The sequence below is a fragment of the Calidris pugnax genome, unplaced genomic scaffold, assembly GCF_001431845.1.
Source record: "Calidris pugnax isolate Ruff unplaced genomic scaffold, ASM143184v1 scaffold44, whole genome shotgun sequence".
Lineage (NCBI taxonomy): Eukaryota > Metazoa > Chordata > Aves > Charadriiformes > Scolopacidae > Calidris > Calidris pugnax.
This window is the reverse complement of record NW_015094506.1, coordinates 35939130-35958100: the sequence shown is the minus strand read 5'-3', so window position 1 is coordinate 35958100 and position 18971 is coordinate 35939130. Positions and strand designations below refer to the sequence as shown.

The following is an 18971-nucleotide window of genomic DNA, read 5'->3' as shown; positions in this document are numbered from 1 at the left end:
ATGGAGTGTGTTAACTTTTTCCCCTTTAAATAGAAAGCTGCACACGTATGGATCCAACGAGGTGATATCTGCATCAGGCAGTAACCACAGTTTTGATGTGGAATGTTTTTGCTGTTTCACTCTCAGTTCCTATGTTGGATTATATCAATGCACTGAAATGTGTTATTCTGTATCCTCAAAGGACTGTAAATCCTTTTACAATTGTAAATTGTAAAACCACATGCTTTTTTCTTCTTAATTGCTCATTTTGCTTATAATGCTTTTCAGCTGACCTGTTAAGTTAACCACTAGAATTCATACCCACAGAAATACAGTAGTAAATACTTGCGATTTTGTGTCAGCCCTTGGCTATACTTTATTCATGTTTGTTTATCCTGGCAGAGAATGTCAGATTAGGTCATATATGACACTTGGCCGTGTGCTTTCAGTGGGAGTGTGCAAAAAAAATGCAGCTTAGCAACTTTTGAGTGCAATAGATGAGAATTTATCATTATTGAGTTTGTGTAAAATCCTAGGGAGAAAGAAGAGTATCTAGTTTATGGTGATACTGCAAATTTTTTTATCTGTGGGAAAATTAGTTTTACTTTTCTTAGTAAGCCTTCATTGGATTTATTCTTTCAACGCTTCAGTCACTCAAGTCATGAGAGAATTTAAACTTTTAAGTTTAAATCATAGTAGGATTTAAGGGAAACAGAAAAATATGTCTTGTGAAACCACAGGCAGTGCACATGCAGGCATGTATTTTAATCCAGTCTAATGTATCTGTCTTCATGTCTAGGGAATCTGAGTTTACGTATGATAATTTTCTTCTTTTGACTGCCTTCCTATAGTTTTTATATAATGCAAATCTGACAGTTTTAGTAGACTGGTAGTATTGTTTTTTTCTCAAAACTGTCTAGCAATAATTTAGTTATTTGTCCGTCTTGTTGTAAAAATGTATGGTGGAGATTTTATGCACTTTGTTTTAGCATTATAACATGTTTGTTCAGTTTCCAGATATGTAAACTCTGGTTTAGCATCATTATCTCTAACTGCCTTGTCGACTTACAGCCAAGGGAAGTTGGGATATTTTGTTTGGTTTGGGGTTTATTTTTGAGAGTTAAAAAAGTATCTGCCACAACAGATTTGACTTGGGGAATTTAGTTAATTGCCAGCTAACATAAACATTTAATAACTGATTCAGATAAAGAAGAGAAACATTTAAATGCTTCGGGAAAACACCTTTCCCTGACCTTTTCCCAGGCTCAGCTTCACTCCAGACACCTTTCCTTCCCCCTTCCTTGTCTCCACTCCCTTGTTACTGCTGCAGGGCACTGTGTCTCTTAGGGGACCAAATGGTGGTACAGGAGGTTGGGGCCAGTACGTAGCAGTTTCTTTCTGCTGCTATGTGTTGCTTACTCTTTTTTTGCCTTCTGTACCTTTCTTCCTAGTGGTGTCCTCTGCTGTAGCGTAGGTTCCTCCATGGGGTTTTGAGGGGGAGTACCTGCTCTGGCACGGGTTATCCCTGAGAACCAGTCGGCCATACCTGCCCTGCTGCGGGCTTACCTGAAAAACACCATCTCTCTAAACTCTTTCTAAAAGCCAAAGTTTTGTATACATAAATGTGTCAAGGTTGTCATCAAGGTAAAAATAATAGGCTATGAACTCATTGCTCTACTGATGTGCTGAAAATTTGGTATTCAGTCCTGAACTGTAAATTTCAGAAAATGCTGGCATAATAAGTATCCAAGACAAAAGCACTCTGTCTTCTTGATTAAAAGCAACTAGCACAAGGTGTGTGGATGTTTGAATCATAGAGGTTCTAAATATACAGCCATAGTGATATTGGTTATTTGAAAAGTTCTCAGGCAGTTTAACCAGCTACCATGCTGTGAAAGAGCAAGTGTAGTCTCACTCAATTTTATGTTTGTAAGATATCTGAGCATACAAGCTTCTGTAAGCTGAAATGGAAAATACTGGTTTCTTTTATGTCATCTGCAAATATTGCCCTAATCTGGGCTGGTTTGCTCTGACATACATCTGTCTTGTTTTGAATTTACCTTTAGGTCATTAATAGAAGTGAAATTCTGTTACTGAAGTTTGGCTTTAAAAGGACACATTTCAGATTCCTGCTATACTTTTTGACTACTACTGTGTAACTGTATCCTGGCAGTATATCTCTTACGTATTTTGGTGAAGTGAAAAATAAGTAATTTATATTTTAATTTGTGTTTAGAACTTGTAGAATTCATTACCTCTACAGAAGAAAGTGCAAAAATAAATCTTAGGAAAGACTGCACAAGATCGTACATATCCTCCCCATTTCATAGAGGAAGTAATTGAAACTTGAAGACACAGCATGCCGGCTGCAGACAGAAGAAAAAGTTTTATGCCTTCCCGGCTCCCAGACCTGGGCTTAGTCACCCGTTTCATTTTCAGTTATTTGGGCTAATTATCAGCAGGATGGGCCACACTTCAGTTGTTATGCTTCTGTAACTAAATTGACTTTGGAAGAGTTACACAGATCATAGCGGAAAAAAGTTGGCCATATGGTTGTTCATCTCAAGTTCAATATTGGTATATTAAAAACTCCATAATGCCTATTACTCATTCAGACACTTTTATATTTTACAGATTATTGCTCAGTTGTAACACTTGTGGACCCATCAAATGTCAAGTTAACGTGTACTCTTTTTAATGGAAATCTAGATGCCCTACCAAAAATTTACAAAGTTGGAGATATTGTTCGATTTCATAGAATAAAGGTATGTATTAGAATGTGGGGTTATATGCTTGCTTTTTTTCAGTGAGAGGACTGTAGGAATAATTTAATTCTTTATGAGCTGAAATTAACACATGGAGACGTTGGATAAAACAATTGAGTGATAAAACAACTGTGGTTATGGTATGGATCAAAACTGGAAATAAACTATCAAATTTTTTAAACAACATCAGAGCACTAAGCTGATACCTCTCTTTTAATAAGTGTTAGATGTTGTGACAACTCCAGAACAGCAATCTTGTTTTGTGAATATTTGTTGAATTTTGTTGGCAAAAATTGTGTGGTAATACTTCTAGCTGAACAGAATTTAACTGACATAAATGTGCACAATTTATTCCTCTTCAAATTAATAGAATTGAGGCATTACTTCAGAGCTGCTGTTGTGCAGCAGTTTAGATCAGCTGGAGAGTTACTCAAATGTAATCTATCTGGGGCTGTTAGTATGCAATATGCTCTAGCTGCTTTTTTGATGTTTATCCTGGCTTACCCTGTATTTATCTGTATCAAAGGCCATGAAGAAATCAGTGTTGATAGCTTTGGTACTGCTTCTGCTGGGTGATTTTCTTACGCCTGCTGCAACTCTATAGGGAAGAGGAACCATACTGCGGTGACTGAATGGAGGTCTTGTAATGCTGGACCATACTTAAAGACATGCAGAATAGTACCAAAAGCATGTTTTTACAATGTTACATATTAATGTACACGATAACCATACATAATTATATAATTTATTTTTGCATAAAGTAACCCGCTGGTACCGACTGAATCTGCAATGCCTTATCCTCACTTGATTTGGGAGTTCTGGTGTATGCTCTGCCTTTCCTGTATTGCTCAAACCCAGCCATGGCAATAGAATTGTTAATTTCCTCATTGGCTTTTCTCTAGTATTCCTTATTTCCTCAGAGGTGATTCATAAACAAGAATTTATTTCTTCACTCCCAGTAAGGTGAACTGGTATTTGATTTCTATTTTAATGTTTGGGAATTGGAGAAAAAGTGAAGCACATTCTTAGTTTGGTGTTCATTTTGTTCAACGTGCTCTAGTTGTCCGATACAATCACTGTCTAGGATGTGTTTTGCTGGGTCTTTTTCCAGAATACATAGCATTAGAGAGCTGTGTCACTCGTGGGATACTTGGAGGATGAAGACCAAAGGAATGACCTCTCATTCTAAACTTTACTTATATGACTTCCTCTGCATAATGCGATCCCTCTAGCAATTGAAAAGATCTAAGACTTAATTCTCTAGCTTTTTGTCATAGTAATCTTGATACTATTCTCCTCTCTTACTTTCATGCCTTGACTTCTTCCATAGATGGGCTCCAGTTGCTGGGGTGTTCTGCTCTGCGGTTCAGTTCAAACATGTCTGAAACCCCTGTTGTCTTGGACCAGTGGCTCTTGGATGCCACTCCCTTCTGTGTTGGGTACCTGTGCAGTCAAAAATACAATAGAAAGAACACAAGGAAATAAGCTGAATACCTGTCTAAGTGAACTAATTTTTTGTCTCGACACAATGGAAAACCTGTATTTTATTTGTTTGTGGTTTTCCATCAAGTCCTTGCTCCATTTTTCAAGTTTAAGTGCAGTCATCTGTCTCTAAAACCTTATGTAAGATGCTGAGTGAATGGGGAGAATTGAAGAGTGTACCTTTGTGGCTTGGAACCCCCATCCCTTAGCATAAGGTAAATTTTTTTATCCATCTCCTAGGAAGAAATCCTTTTTCATAGCCATCACGTATAAGAACAAATAAGAAGAGATTGTGGCACCTAGTATATTGGGTTCTTTTTTTTTTGCGCATATCCCAAGTTTCTATCTTGGGTTTTGGATGGAGTTTCGCTTGAAATATAATCCATGTGCAGGCATTTTTCCCAAATTCCTATGGATTTTTTTAAGCATTCAGTACAATCAAAATATGTAATAATCTGTGCTGGGGAATTTTATGGATCCAGCGATGGTAGGTCTTAGTGTATGGCACAGGGAGTGTTTCCAAGGATGGTGGTTGACTCAAACAAGTGCATTATTGAAAGAGTTTCCCTGGGGAGGTTCTGGAATCTCCATGCCTGGAATCTTTCAAGGCTCAACTAGGCGAATCCGGTGACACTGTGCTGACAACAGCCCTGACCCGAGGATGAGGTGGGAGTTAGGATCTCCTGAGGTCCCTGGCCACCCAAATTCCTGTGGTTCTGTGATTGATCCCTTTTCAGTGCAGTCATTTGTAACACTGTCTCTACCTTCGTAACATTCAGATCAGATTCTGTGTTTGAGAATGAAGGGGTTTTTTTATCACCGCTTATGTGCATAAGGTGTCTTGCTTCTATGTCATCTGAACGCAGTTTGTGTCACACAGAGTCACATGTGTCTATATATATCTGTTTAACTGAGGGGAATACATTGCTTAGCACAGTAACTATAATTCTTGCAGATACATTACCTGTAGATAATTTTGCACTCTTCATTTCCCTATCACTAGCATCTCACATATGCTATGTTTGTACAGTTAAGGGAAGACTGGGTAGCAGCATATGAACTTCATGATCTTCCGTTATGTTGTTGTCAACCATGAATGACAGGGATCATGAGTTTTTGATTTCTGCTTTGGTAAAAGATATCTTACAATTAGGTGCTGAGCTGAATGTATACCCAAATTGGAATGAAAGTCTGGACAGTGTATTTCAGGCAGTGCAATAGTTCAAGTTAAAAAACAAAAAACAAAACAAACCAAAAATGCAAAACAAAATAAAAACAAAACAAAACAAAAAACCAAAAAAAAACCCTCAAACAAAACAAACAGAAACCACGACACAATTTGGTGTCTTGAAATAATTTTATATGTGTAAATAATAATCAAGTTTTAAGCTCAATGTACTCGTGTTTCAAAATGCTATCTTGAATTCCTGATCTTTCCACAAATCAATAGTTAAATTTAAAATTTAAATTTTGAATTTTTAGGAAATCTTACTTCTTAGTATAAGAATGTGTACATTAGCTTAGTATATGTTGGTTTACAAGGCTTTTTTTTTATATTCTAAGATGATCTGTGCCTGCAGTGGTTTTTTAATAGTCCTTTGCTTCTGCAATTTAGAAATCAGTTTTGATGGAAAACTACCTTGGAGATGCTATTATTCTAGCTCTTCCTGACTTACTGTCGCACTTTTGTCTTCTATTGAGTGAAGTGGATAACACCAGCTTCAGTGAAAAGAAAAAAAAAAAAATTAATTCAGGTGGTTTAGGTCGCTGTAGACCTATTTATAAATATTTATTTATTTGCTATATTTATAAATATATATATTTCAAGATCAGCTTCTTTTCACAGAGTTAGATAGTTATACCCTATAGAAATCACTAGAGTTTATTGTCCATGCAGTTTGTTGAGATGACATTTCACCTTTTGTTCTTTAGTTTATAAAAACTGTGCCAAAGACTCCTGCAATATGTATTGGAATTCACTTGCCTGATTAGAACAAGCTGTACACATTCTATCTGCTCCAATTTGTTTAGCAATCGTTATTTTTGGATTTATTTAAAATTCTCAGGGAAGTTTTTATGTGATGTCCATCTGCCTCATTTACCTATCTTTTCCCCCCACTGAATTTTTTAAAAATCCCAAAGGCCCCTAGAAATGAAAAGAAAAAAATCTACTGAGGGGGAATTATCATTTATACAAAAATCTCTGATTAGCTCTTTTCCCTGAGTTTAATTCAATTTCAGCATTGTTGGTGTGTGGAAAATATAACTAGTTTACGGTATCACTGCTTAATGTGATCTGAGATCTACTTGGAGTGCCATAATGAAACATTTCTCGTGGATTTCATTCATTTTACACTCCAGTGATTTCTTATTGCTTTAACAATGATTTGTTTTTAAAGGACAAGCCCAGAGAATTTTTTGACCGTCATCTGTTCCATGGGTCTGACATAACTAATTTTCAGCTGTGAAATATTTTCCTCTGTAACCTGTTCTACATTTACTTTTCCTGTTTGTTCTGTTGTTCACCAAATAATGTTGAATGTGTCTCCACATACCTATGCCTAAGGACGTTTGGTTTTACTTCAAGATCATTAGTAATTTTCTCATCATGACACTTCAGGTTTACCTTCTTACATATTTCATTTCTTTTGTTATTTCATAACTGCCTTTCCCTACACTAAGGCTGATTTCAAATCCACTAGGAGATGTCAGGAGTACCGTATGTTCAAACACAGCCTCATGAATGCTAAAAACATGACATCAAGGATTTGGGAAATGGGGAAAATAGTCTTTAGTGAAATATTATTGGAAGCCCAGGGACACCAAGTAGTTCCTTGAACTGGTTTCCTGGAAGGTTTAAAGCCTTCATAAATAGGCTAGAGCTCTAGGACAGAATTTTTAATAAGAAAGAAGTCGAGGCATTTTGATGATGATTTAAAAGAATTAGTGAAAAAATAATTATGTAAATTGGCAATTAAAACACTTCGAGAAACATTTGACATGTCAGACAAGATACTTAAAGATATACTGGAAGTATCTTTCAGTAGCAGATGAATAAGTGATGAAAGAGAGTTTTCCTCCCCTCTGGGTGTTACCTATTTTGAGAAGGTATGGAATATAACGCCAGTGTCAGCAACTAAAGTAAATCTGTGTATTAGATAACGTCTTAGTGTTATGGTGGAATGTTTTTTTCCAAATCATGGTAACGGGCACAAATTGATTATGAAACTGTATTTCCCTGATTTGTCCATTGGTGTTTCCTGTGTTTTCCATATTTAAACCTAAAGGTTAAAAGACTAAAAGGTTTTCAGTCTTACAGTGAAGAAAAACTACATCATAGATTGATGTGCTCCCGTTGGTCAGGTCTGGAGAATGCTTAAGTCAGTGAAATTTTATCCAATTGAGATGATTCTTAATGCATTTGTACATTATGTCAAAGTAGAAAGGATTAAGGAGTTTCTGTCAGCAAGATTGAACTGCTTTGTTTATGAATTTCCAATTGTGTGCTTTTCATATTTCAGTGTTTTTGTAAAATGTAGGCCTAAGTTACTGGCGGTGTTTGTGTAAAAAATGTTGCTGTTTAGAACTTCTGTCACATCTTTCAGTTTCTGCAATTTTAAATCGGTAGGATTTTGAACCGTTTGAACACTGGGAATCCTAAATTATATTGTCTCCAAATGCTATATTTAGAAACCTTGATGTTTTTTTGGTAGGCAAATTTTAATTAAAAATGGATGGATCATAACAGCCAGTTTGAGATTTCTGGATAATGTCAGGCAGTGCTTTGCTAAATATAAAAAATGTGCAGGGAACAGTAAGTCTAGACTAGATCCTTGAAGGAATGCTTCAAACACTGTGTTCTATGTGGTAGCAGATGCACAGCTAAATCAGCAGGATACAAGGGACTTGCCATTTGCAGGGCAGTAAACATAAGAGTAATAGTGAAAGCTGTATTCGTAATTCAAGGAATGAAAGCTGGTCACTGTTTGCTTTATAGGAAAAATAAAAAAAGAACTGATGTTTTCTTTTTCAGTTTCTTAGTATCAGGAATCAGGGCTATTGCAAGAGGCAGAGAACAGGAATTCATAACACCTTTGGTCCACCATTGCTCTGCAGTGTGACCCCTAAAAATTAATTTCTCTTGTGCCTCAGTTTCCCCATCTGTAAAAGCAATCCTCATGTGTTCCCCACACATACACTTTGAGATTTGTGAATAAAATGCTTTTCACTGATGCTCAATATTTACAGGTGGGTATTAGTCTGCCTTTTTAAAAAAAAATTGTGTTAGATTATGTTTTCAGCTTATTCACTTTGTTTTCTTGTTAATGTCAATTTCCTTATTTTGTTTTTATTTTGACTTGTTCTCCTAATAGCACTATGAACAAAAATAATCCATGGTCCATTCTTCATGCACATGATAAGTATGTAAATCTTGATGCAGTGCAACCATTTAGTGTTTTTTTTCTTCATACTTTGTTATAGATCAGGGAATACAATGGACAGATGCAGGGAATTACCAGTGCGGGATTTGCATCCTTGACATTTGATGGAACTGTTGGAGCACCAGTAGTTCCTCGAACCTCTAGCAAAGTTTACACTTTCATGGATGAAGAACAGAAAACAATAGAAGATTTACGTGTTTGGGCAGCCACTAATCTTTCCATCTCTGGACCAGCAGCAAAATTGTCTGGTGTTCAGCCAATGCTGTACTTTGATCTCACTTGCCAGCTGGTAGGAAAAGCAAAAGTGGATGGATCGTCTTTTCTTCTAAAGGTAGATTTATTTTTTTTAAATAATTTGTTTTATTTATTTAAGACATTATGATTCAGTTTTTGATAAAACAGGCATATTCATTGATTTAAATAATGTTATGTAGATACATATTTTGGGGTTAAGCAAATTTATGATCCTTGACTATTTTGTTTCAATGAAAACCAAATAGAAATCCCAGTTCTCTTTAAAGTTGCTCATCTGATTTGTTTCTTTAGGAAGATGGCATCAGTATGCATCATCGTTTCACAAACATTTGTAGGTAAATGCTGACAATATTTCTCAACTTCAGGAAATCTTGTCATATTAAATTTTAACCTTGTTTTTTAGATAGAAGCAATTATTACTTTTTCTAGATTTGCTGGATATAATTAATGCAGTAAGTAGCACTATCTAGAAATTTAAGGAATGGATTATATTACCTGTCTTGATGGATTTTTAGGTAGCTTCTTTTAGTCCAAAATGCAAAGTGCCACGCAACAGGAGAGTACTTTCCAAGGGTGATCCTTAACATCAGCTAAATAAAACAGAGGTCTGCATAATTTTCCTTGGTTTAGCTCCAGATGTATGGGTCAGATGTTATTCCGAAACTCCCCTGTATTTCTTCTTTCTTTTCTAAGTTGGTTGTTCAAATGTGAATGAACAGCCAGTGTGAGTGATGAATAGCCTGTTATTTTCCATTTTATGACTTCCTAAAATTGGTCCTACTGTATTAAGCTGTATTGTTACAGCATTTTTAGAAACAACACACTGCATTATTACTTCATTAAAGCAGTGACGATTTTTCTGGTGCAGAACAATGCATGCACTACACAGAAATAAACCATAAATGTAATCCCATAATATGCTTTGCAGCTGTTACAAATACTTCCATTTAATTATCCCTTGTCAAATAGATGTCAAAGGAGACCTAGTAAAATTTCAGAACTTTGTGGACTGTAATTAAGTTATTCATTAAGAAGTGTATGTTCAGCATTGAAGGGCCATTTGCAAGGACAGAGACAAGTGCTTTCTTAAATTTCTTTACACTTTTTTCTGTATTTTAAGATCTAAAGTTGGTTTTGTACAGTGAAAATAATGACTTAATTTCCCCCCCACCTAGGACAGACTTTGAAAGGTAGAAGTTTGAAATCAAATAACAGTAGATCAATTTTTCTGATATCTAATTCCTTTGACAGTATATTTTTTTAGTAGCATAAAATTAATTAAATACTTAAATCTGTATTTAAGTACATCAGACAAGCTTAAAAATGGTAGATTAACATTTGTATGTTGTTGCTAATTTCCTTCAATTTTCAAGCACATCAAAATCCCTTTCTTATAAAATGTTGGTTGTGGTAGAAGACTTAAAAAAATTGTAGACAGACCTCTGATTATTTTGTTGATGTGCTAAACAAACAAAATGCCAAAATTCAATACTAGCTCAAGTGGAATGATCATTAAATATGATTATTATATTATTGTGGTTATACATTTTATAATAATGATTTAAGGTTTTCATGTCATTCCAAGTATGTCAGTTATATCAATGGTTGGCTATGCTATAAAATATTATTTTAAGCATTGAGCTCATGTAACTAGTGAGGGTTGCTTCAGAGACAACTAAAATGAATTTCAGTGATTTTGTGCATCACCCGTAGCGTGACTTTTAATATTACACTTGATAAATTAATTAGGATGTGCACAGCGCCTGAGGCTGACATAAAGACGGTTTCACTAACTTGTTAGTGCTTACCTTTTCCTGAGAATTTGCTTATTCAAACTGATGGAGACTAAAAAAGTCACACTAGGAATTTTTCTGTCGTTTATGCCTTTCATAAGAGTTTTACTATTATTTTTTCCTTCTGTCTGTCAGTTAAGTTGTCTATTTTAAGCTACGTTGTACAATTAGCACACTCTGCTGAAGAGAAACAGGCTCCAATGTATCTCTCCCGTTTCAGTGTTTTGCTGACCATGGTGATCTAAGGTTGTCCCTAACTGTTCCTTAGCTCCAGTCCATTCATGACTAGTAATGGAACCATTTGCTGTTTCTTATCCAGAATTAATTAAATCAGTGTTGGCTTTTAGACTAGTAGTGGTTTTTCTGAAATCAGGGCTTTTGGGTTTTCATCCATAACTTGAGTGAAGTGAAGCTGGCAAGCTCCTGAGGTAGAAAGCTTGATCTGTTTTCATATTTGTGCAGTAAAAAACAAAACCAAGTACTTTTCTAAGGATTTTTTTTGTTGTTGTAAAGAAAGCTTCCTGGCTTACAAATTCTTCTAAAAGGTGCTCTGATGCTAGCCCCATTAGTTCCTCTGGCGAAGAACATTTTAAAGCTAAGTAGTCATCCTTGTATCTGACAGGAAGCATTCAGGTTATTTCAATCCATTTGTCAGATCCATCTCTTAAGTGTAGAACTAACAAAAAGTGTCCCAAGTAAAGCCAGTTGAAAAATAATGGGAAACTTGACAAACTTCAGGTTCTTTATTTTGTCAGAGTGGCTAAATTCATAATATATATGCATTAAATCTATGTTTCTGAAGCTTAGTTCAGGAAGAGGTTTGGTAATTCAAGCAATCAATTCAACCTCTCTTTCAAAGGTGGTTTTAAGTATTTCATGGTATAGGATCAGAAGGTAATAGGCTTTTTTTTAATCTGTGGCAGCACATACCACCTCATTATCTGGGTCCTTCAGAATATACTCGCATTTGGGAACGTTAATTTGATGTTATGGGTCATTTTCACTGTGAACAGTTTTCCTTTTTATCTCTTGATTTCAGATGAGTATTTCAACCATGAGTTATTCTCAGTGTATTTACACATATCTTTGCTGATTCTTAGATCTTTTCCTGTGCATCCTTTGATCCACAACAGTTAAGCGTAAAGGGTAGAAACCCTTTAAAACTTAAACTTTGGTGTCTTATTTTTTTCTCTCCCTCTGCAGTGCCTGACTTGTGGGACAAAATGCCTTGTATCTGTCTGAAAACTAGCTTTTGTTGAACCTATGTGCATGAAATCCTATCAAATGCAGCATTTCAGACTTACAGTGCAAATGCCTCTAGATTTTTCTAGATTTTTCATTTTCTGTGCTAGTATTTCAGACCGTTATTTCTGTCATCTTTGGGAAGAGTGTGTCTCAGGAACTCAGGTTACAGAATATAGCATAAGCAGCTATCGCTAAAATTTTAATGTTTGATTTAAGTAGTAAATCAAGTAAAATTTTGGTTTGGAAGTTCTAATTCTGTTAGTAATCTTACTTTTTCACAATAACTTTGATAGCTCAAAGATATCTCTATTGATATTTCATATGTAACTGTATCAAGAACTTACCTTTAGGCAAAAAAAATTTAGAATCCTCATTATTGAGTATATGTTAAATACTGATGTTTTTCTAATGTGTTCTGGATAATTAGCAGTGTGTACTGATGTAGGAGATCATCAGTAATTAAGGGAGTATATGCTGTGTACTCAGTCTTCACATACTGTAGCTGGAGTGGTTAAAAAAAACCTATAACAGGATGAAAATGTTAAATATAGGCAGTTCTACATATGGTGAATTCTAACTGCTGAATAAACAGTTGATGTTTTTCTAGCGCTGATTTATTTTTATTTTTTTTAATATTAACAAAGCCCAGATCTTAACACTTGATTGTATTATATAGAGAGGTTATTTTATACTCTGTGGGAAATTATTATTATTATTGTTGTTGTTGTTATTATTGTTTATTTAAAAAAATCTAAGGAAATCTAATTTAGGTAATTTAAGGACTTTGAGATTGCAAGTAAGATTTCTTAATTGTTATCATTTTTAAATGAAACAACAGATTTGTTAAAAAAAACAAAAGTTATTTAAAATCTCAATCTAAAGTATTCTGAACATACTGAAATAGTTAATTTGCATTGCAGGTATGGGATGGCACAAAATGTCCCTACCCAACATGGAAGGTGCCTGTGGAAGCAAGAGACCTGGAAGGAGAAAAAGTTCTTCTTCATCAGCTGCGAAATCTAACAGTCGACATTCTAGTCTATGATAACCATGTACAACTGGCAAAATCACTTAAGGTAATGCAGTTTGGTATTTCTACTTTTCCTTTTGTGGCCTATTTTCTGCTTAGAACTCAACTTCAGAGAATACATCAATTCAGCTCTGCTGTTAGTTCCACATGTTCCTCTTTATCTTTCACTTTATTTCCCACACCTTTTATTTGAATACGAAATTCCTTCAACATGTGTAAAACAGCCTCATTATCCTAAAATTGCCATGAAAAAAAATGCTTCCAATTAAGCAGTTCTTTCCAGACACTGGAATCCTGGGAAAATAATGCACTCAGAAAATGTATTCTATGCTTTAGAATTATTTTTTAAATGATATAAAGTGGGGTTAAACTTGTAGTCCCATTAGAGGCCCGTAATTTTGAAGTCAGTAAAAGATTTTCTGTTCTATAAACTTCTGCAATTTGCAGTACAATCTTCATTTAGTGGGTCAGTAATGTTGATTATGCTTAGATCGAGAAAACAACAACATAATTAAACATTTGATCTTCAGCAATACTGCCATCTTGCTTCTGAATCCAGTAAATTACCGAAGAAGACATCTTTCATTTTATGTCTTGCCCTCTAAGCATCATTTTTAAGAAAGTTTTTACCAGAAAATTAAGATAATTGATAGTCATTTGTTAAGCTGGGACTGTCAGCAGACATGAAATCATTTTGATATGTTAATGCCTGTTCATAAATAAATGACAGAAGCAAAATAACTTGCCTTTGTGTAAGAATTCATAGCAAAATTTACAGAGTATTTCATTACTTACAGGTTCTCTTTGCGATTTTGTCTCTAGTAACTGGTGTAATCTATTGATAGAAATAACTGCTGATGTTCCAGTGAAGAATATGTTTTTAAAATTAAGGGGAAAATATTAAAATATTGATAGAACATTTTCCTGCGTAGCTGATGATGCTCGCTTTATTTCTCTCCCACTTATCTTCAGGAATTCCTGTTGAATATGTGATATGTGGGATGCCTTCATCAGCTCACTCCATTGTTTTTTGCTTCCTGTGAGCCCTTTCTTTTTTATCTCTGAGGTATCTGTGCCTTTTCTGGATACTGCACTGTGTAGCAGAAGCTCTAATGTCAAAGGGAACTGTTAAGAAACCTGGTTTGACCAACTGAGCAGCACAGGCTGTTTTCCTCCTGGCTTCGTCCAAAGTCGTGCAAGCTGTACAAATTTTAAGTTATGTCATTTTTTGAACGCCACTTTTTAGTGGATTGTCTTAGTGAAGTTATTGAAGAGAAAGTGCTGATATTCTAATAATTAAACTTCAGGAAGATTTATGATGTTCAGGGTGCAACGCATGCAGTTAATTTTACTTTATAAAATAATCTAAAGATAATAACATTTTGGGAAATTCTTTTTAAATACTAGTGGAAATCACGTTATAGCGTAAGAAAGTATTACTCTGTGTTAATCTGTATAATAATTATTTAGTTCAGGGTCTTGTTATGCAATTTTTTTTTAAAAAAAGTCATTTATGTAGAAGTATAAAACTGGGGAGTGTTTAGTGTACGCACCTGCACACAACAGTGTGGACCAAAACTGGACTAGATGTTTTGCCAGTTCATGGTTTCAGAAACAATAAAAGTGCACCATTTTTCAACCGTCTCTTCTGCATTTGACAGTAGCTTAGAATTGCCTTTTTTAATGTAAATTGTTACTGAATTGTTAGGTTACACTCTCCCATGTTGTTGTGTACCATTTGCAATGACAGTTGCAGCTCTGAAATGATGTTTATGTATGAACAGTCTGTTTTACGTGGCCTTGATACCAAGAAGGGCACATTGAAAAAAAAAACAAAAAAACAGCACCCTGAAATATTTGTTCTTATTTTAAAACTGTATCTATGGGTGCATGTTCAGACAAGGAAGCTCTGAGTAAGCACTACAGTCTAGAGAAACCGGGTAATGTATTACAGGGAATTTTTAGCAAACCTTGGAGCACAGTGTCAGGGATATTCCTGCAAGAGTTTGTTAAAAAGCTCCTTGTTTGGATTGTCTGTCCAGAGAACACTGAAGATATGAGCATTTTATCCCATTTTCCAAGACAGTCAAGTAATATTTACAGTTTTCAATGGAGAGAACTTTAGTAATATTGAAGGTGCACTACAGTTGGTACTGTAAGTAGACATTTGTCCCCTATATTTTCTGGCCTCTTACCCTGCTGGGTAAGATTGTGGCTTTTCAGCGTTTACTGCCTTAGCAGAACACAAACAGAATGTTCAGATACCTCGTCTCTGAAGTCAATTATTTCTTGGGGCATAAAGACACAAGCAACGGCTACAATTAAGTAAAGATGGCAGTGTTCACTGCTTTTTCCCAAATTTCCCTCTTCCTCTGGCTACCTGGGCTGCATGAGGCTTTCTCGTAACTCTAGGAACCCCAGCCTGCAACAAACTCTCTGGAGTACAGTTGCTCCCCATGGGTTGTAGTTCCGTTGTTCATCAGCCATTATTATTCCAGTTTTTCCAGAGGTTCTCAGGATTGTCTCAGACCTTGCTGTACAACTTGGGAATAAGTCTGTGACATGGGTTTCTCCTTCTGGGGCATTTTACTAGATGGTGAGCATCAAAGTGAGTGAGGATTGGTGGTCAGTCAGTGCACAGTAGGTGTCCAGCTGGCCACAGCTGGTTGGAGATTTCTTTATGTACTCTCATTCATTGAGTATGTGGTGCTGTGCATTCCTCTTATGGCTTGACACCACCAATTATGTGTTGCCATGCCATGTTTAGTATAATTAAAGCAACCTTGAGCACGTGTCCAGCTCCTAGTCCATAGTTTCACAGTACTTGCTTTGTGTTATGTATCTGCAAACGCAGAATTTGAATATTTTCATCTGTTCCTCCTGCTATATACAATGTCATGTACTTTTTTGGTGGTAGTTTGGGCTGAGGAGTCTTGTTCTAGGGTCTGAGTCACATTTCCAGTGTGCAACCTAAATGAGTTACATGGCTGTAATATCTAGCTTTGTCTTTTTTGTGCTTGAGTAGCATTCCTTTGACCTGTCAGTGGTATTTTCCCCACTGTCCTTTTTACTCATTAAAATGGGAAAAAAAACCTCAAACACACACACGCACCCCATCCAACCCCCAAGTCCTCCAAACCCTTTAATGGATTTAAGTTGGTATTTTTTAATGCAGAGGACCACACCCAAATGCTGTGCATACGCTTCCTCTCATTTGCAAAACGTTGTGTACCATTTACTTATTAAAATGAGACTCTTGATAGGATAAAATGACAACAAAGAAATTTCATTGAATATCATCAGCCATTAAATAGACATAGAAATTAGTACATATGATTTTTACTAAGCGATTCCTGTAAAGATAGCCTCTTGCCATGAGTGTCTTTTTGGCCAAGCATGAACATTTAACTGCCATGATAAATGACCATTCCAAATTCATCAGTGTTTTAAATGTGAACCCAACCCTGTATGTTTTGAAGTCATTACGAGATTTTGTACCCTAAAAGTTGTTTTAGTTGGCTAGTTAAAGGGAACTGCAGATGTGACTTCATTTTAATTCTTTTTGGTCTTAATATGTATTTTTAAAACAGTCCTATTTGAATTGGAATGCAAATAGGGCATTAGTGTATTCTATATTACAGCAAGAAACGTGTTCTGACTGCTTTAATTTCATTTTAAATGAACTTGCTTTAAACGAGGCAGGTAGTTCATAAACAGAACTGCTGTAAAGTCAGGCAAGGGGTTGGTTTTGTGCTTGATTTTAGTGATGGCTCTGTAAATCATGGTGTTTAATGTAGATTATAATTTGTTGTCGGTCCCGGAGAGGAGCCGTGCTGGGGCTGCAGGTTTTCCGCGGGCACCGCAAATACCCCCCAGCTCGGCGCTGCTAACGGCGAGCAATGCTGCCCCCCGAAGGACGGCAGGGAAATTGCAGCTCTGCCGGCACACGGGACCGGCCGCGCTCCGCCCGTGTCTGCATCTCTTTAGGGCGGTTCTAAGCGATGTTCAAATATATAAAATAGTAAGAAAAGGGATCTAATAAAATGCATAGGGATTTCTTGGGAAACGGAGTACTGCACTAAAACATGTAATTCGGTTGTCTTTTGCATTAATTTCAGCACGCAAGTTTAGAAGACAAAACCAGCTCGGCTTCTGGGCTCTCCTCTCTCATGTGTAATTTTTTATGTTTGTACATATAGTAAATAGTTAGTTTTTTCAGTGCTTTTGAAAAGAAGAAATTATTTAATTATAATAGACTTTTTCCTGCTTATAAGGAAATTACTCTTAAGAAAAAAAAAAAAAACACAAACAAAAAACCAACAAAAAAAACCCCCAAAACCTTAGCTAAGAACTTATAAACAAAACTTTCTGCAAAAACATTTTTCATAATCACTAGATTAGTTTTATAATATTCCTTAATAGGGATATTAAAATTAAAAGTAGTTTTATAATGTCGCTTGCATTTTTGGATATTCAACATAATAAAGTGAAATTTAACATCCGGAAAGAAAAAAAAAAAAAAAAAAGCCTGGAGATAAGCCTGTTAACTCCATCTAACTGTGCATGCTGTCCTATTGATGTGCTTTGAATGAACAAAATGAGCAGCCCCCTAATAGTGCAGATCAATTAAAACTCTGGTAAGAGCTCCGTGCCAGAAGCGTAGTAGGTGCAGGCTGAAGTGCACTTTTTATGTCCCTGGTGCCTGGCTTTGAGAATATGCTGCCTTTGTCATGTATGGTTATTGTTTAAAAGAGCAGTTTGATACCGGCATTATATAGTCATAGTCTGTTCCTTAGTACAGAAGAGAATTCAGAATCAAGATAGTACTCTGTCAGCTTTTATGCGTATATACGTATGTGTATAAGTGTCATACTAAAACCTGGCCATTCCAGTCTTATAGAAATACTTTCTGGGATTCTACTGATTAAAATTACTCTAAAGCAGCAGCTGAAGCCGAATACTTAACAGATTGGCTGCTGTAATATTAATGTTAATTTAAGTAAATTTAAAATAATTTATCTTTTTTATAGGGCTATTTAAAAGATACTCAGAGCAAATATAAATCTAGGTTATTGAATGTGTGTAGCTTGACAGCTATCAGCTGGATGTTAGGTTATACTTTTAAAAAAATATTTGGCTGCTATTTAATTTGATTCAGAGGGCTTTAAACACATTAAAGGGAATTAACTATGTAATTATATCTCCAGATTATCTATGTTTAGAACCTTGGTTTTGGCTTGGGGTTTGTTTTTTTTTTGGTTTTTTTTTTAGGGGGGATGGTGGACACGGGTAATGGGAGTGGCAGTTTGAAATAAAAGCAAAGTTATAAAGTTGTGTTTAATGTTCAGCACTCCATAATTTTTTTCTTAGGTACTTATATTAGTTAGCCTATTTGTGTAACTTGACAGAACTGTTTCAGAGAACATAAAATAATTCTAAGCAAAACAAGAAGCATATTCTCCATGTACCTGAGCAGAAAATCTAACAAAGTTACCAACAGTGCCGAAATAATTGAATTTCTAAAACACGTTGCCTTTTGTCCTGGTTCTGAAAAAAAATGTTATCTGTAATGTAGGAGCAAGATATGATAAAGAAATCTGGGTTAAACAGATGTATTTGTGTTAACAGATAATATGCCATGCGTGATGATGGACATGAGATCAATTGCTGAGTGCAGTCATACATGGACAAATCACAGCACGTCAGTCTCTGGAGGGGTGTGTTGTGAACATAGAAGACAAATTGTGCCCTCAGGAAACAAAAATACTGCCTTGTTTGATCTATGTTCTTAAGTCTGCTTGAGAATCAAATTTTGTAAGAAGGGTTATGCTGGTTCTGAATCAGCCTTTGCTGCCAGTAATGTTGTCAGATAAAGCAAAACAAACAGGTCACCCTGAGAGGTTTTGGAGTCTCCATCTTTGAAAATATTCAACACCCAGCTGGAGACAGCCCTAAGAAACCTGCTATAATTAACTCTGCT

The 18971-nt window shown here is 35.7% G+C and overlaps 1 protein-coding gene across 3 annotated transcripts in view; it reads left to right on the top strand.

Annotated features, from left to right (window-relative positions):
- Positions 1 to 18971, top strand: part of POT1 (protection of telomeres 1) — a 69253-nt gene that overhangs the window by 32599 nt on the left and 17683 nt on the right. For all 3 annotated transcript variants that reach the window (XM_014963202.1, XM_014963201.1, XM_014963203.1), the window contains exons 8-10: positions 2614 to 2744; positions 8709 to 8999; positions 12882 to 13037. In XM_014963202.1, the coding sequence (XP_014818688.1) occupies positions 2614 to 2744; positions 8709 to 8999; positions 12882 to 13037 (578 nt within the window). The remainder of the gene's footprint in view (positions 1 to 2613; positions 2745 to 8708; positions 9000 to 12881; positions 13038 to 18971) is intronic.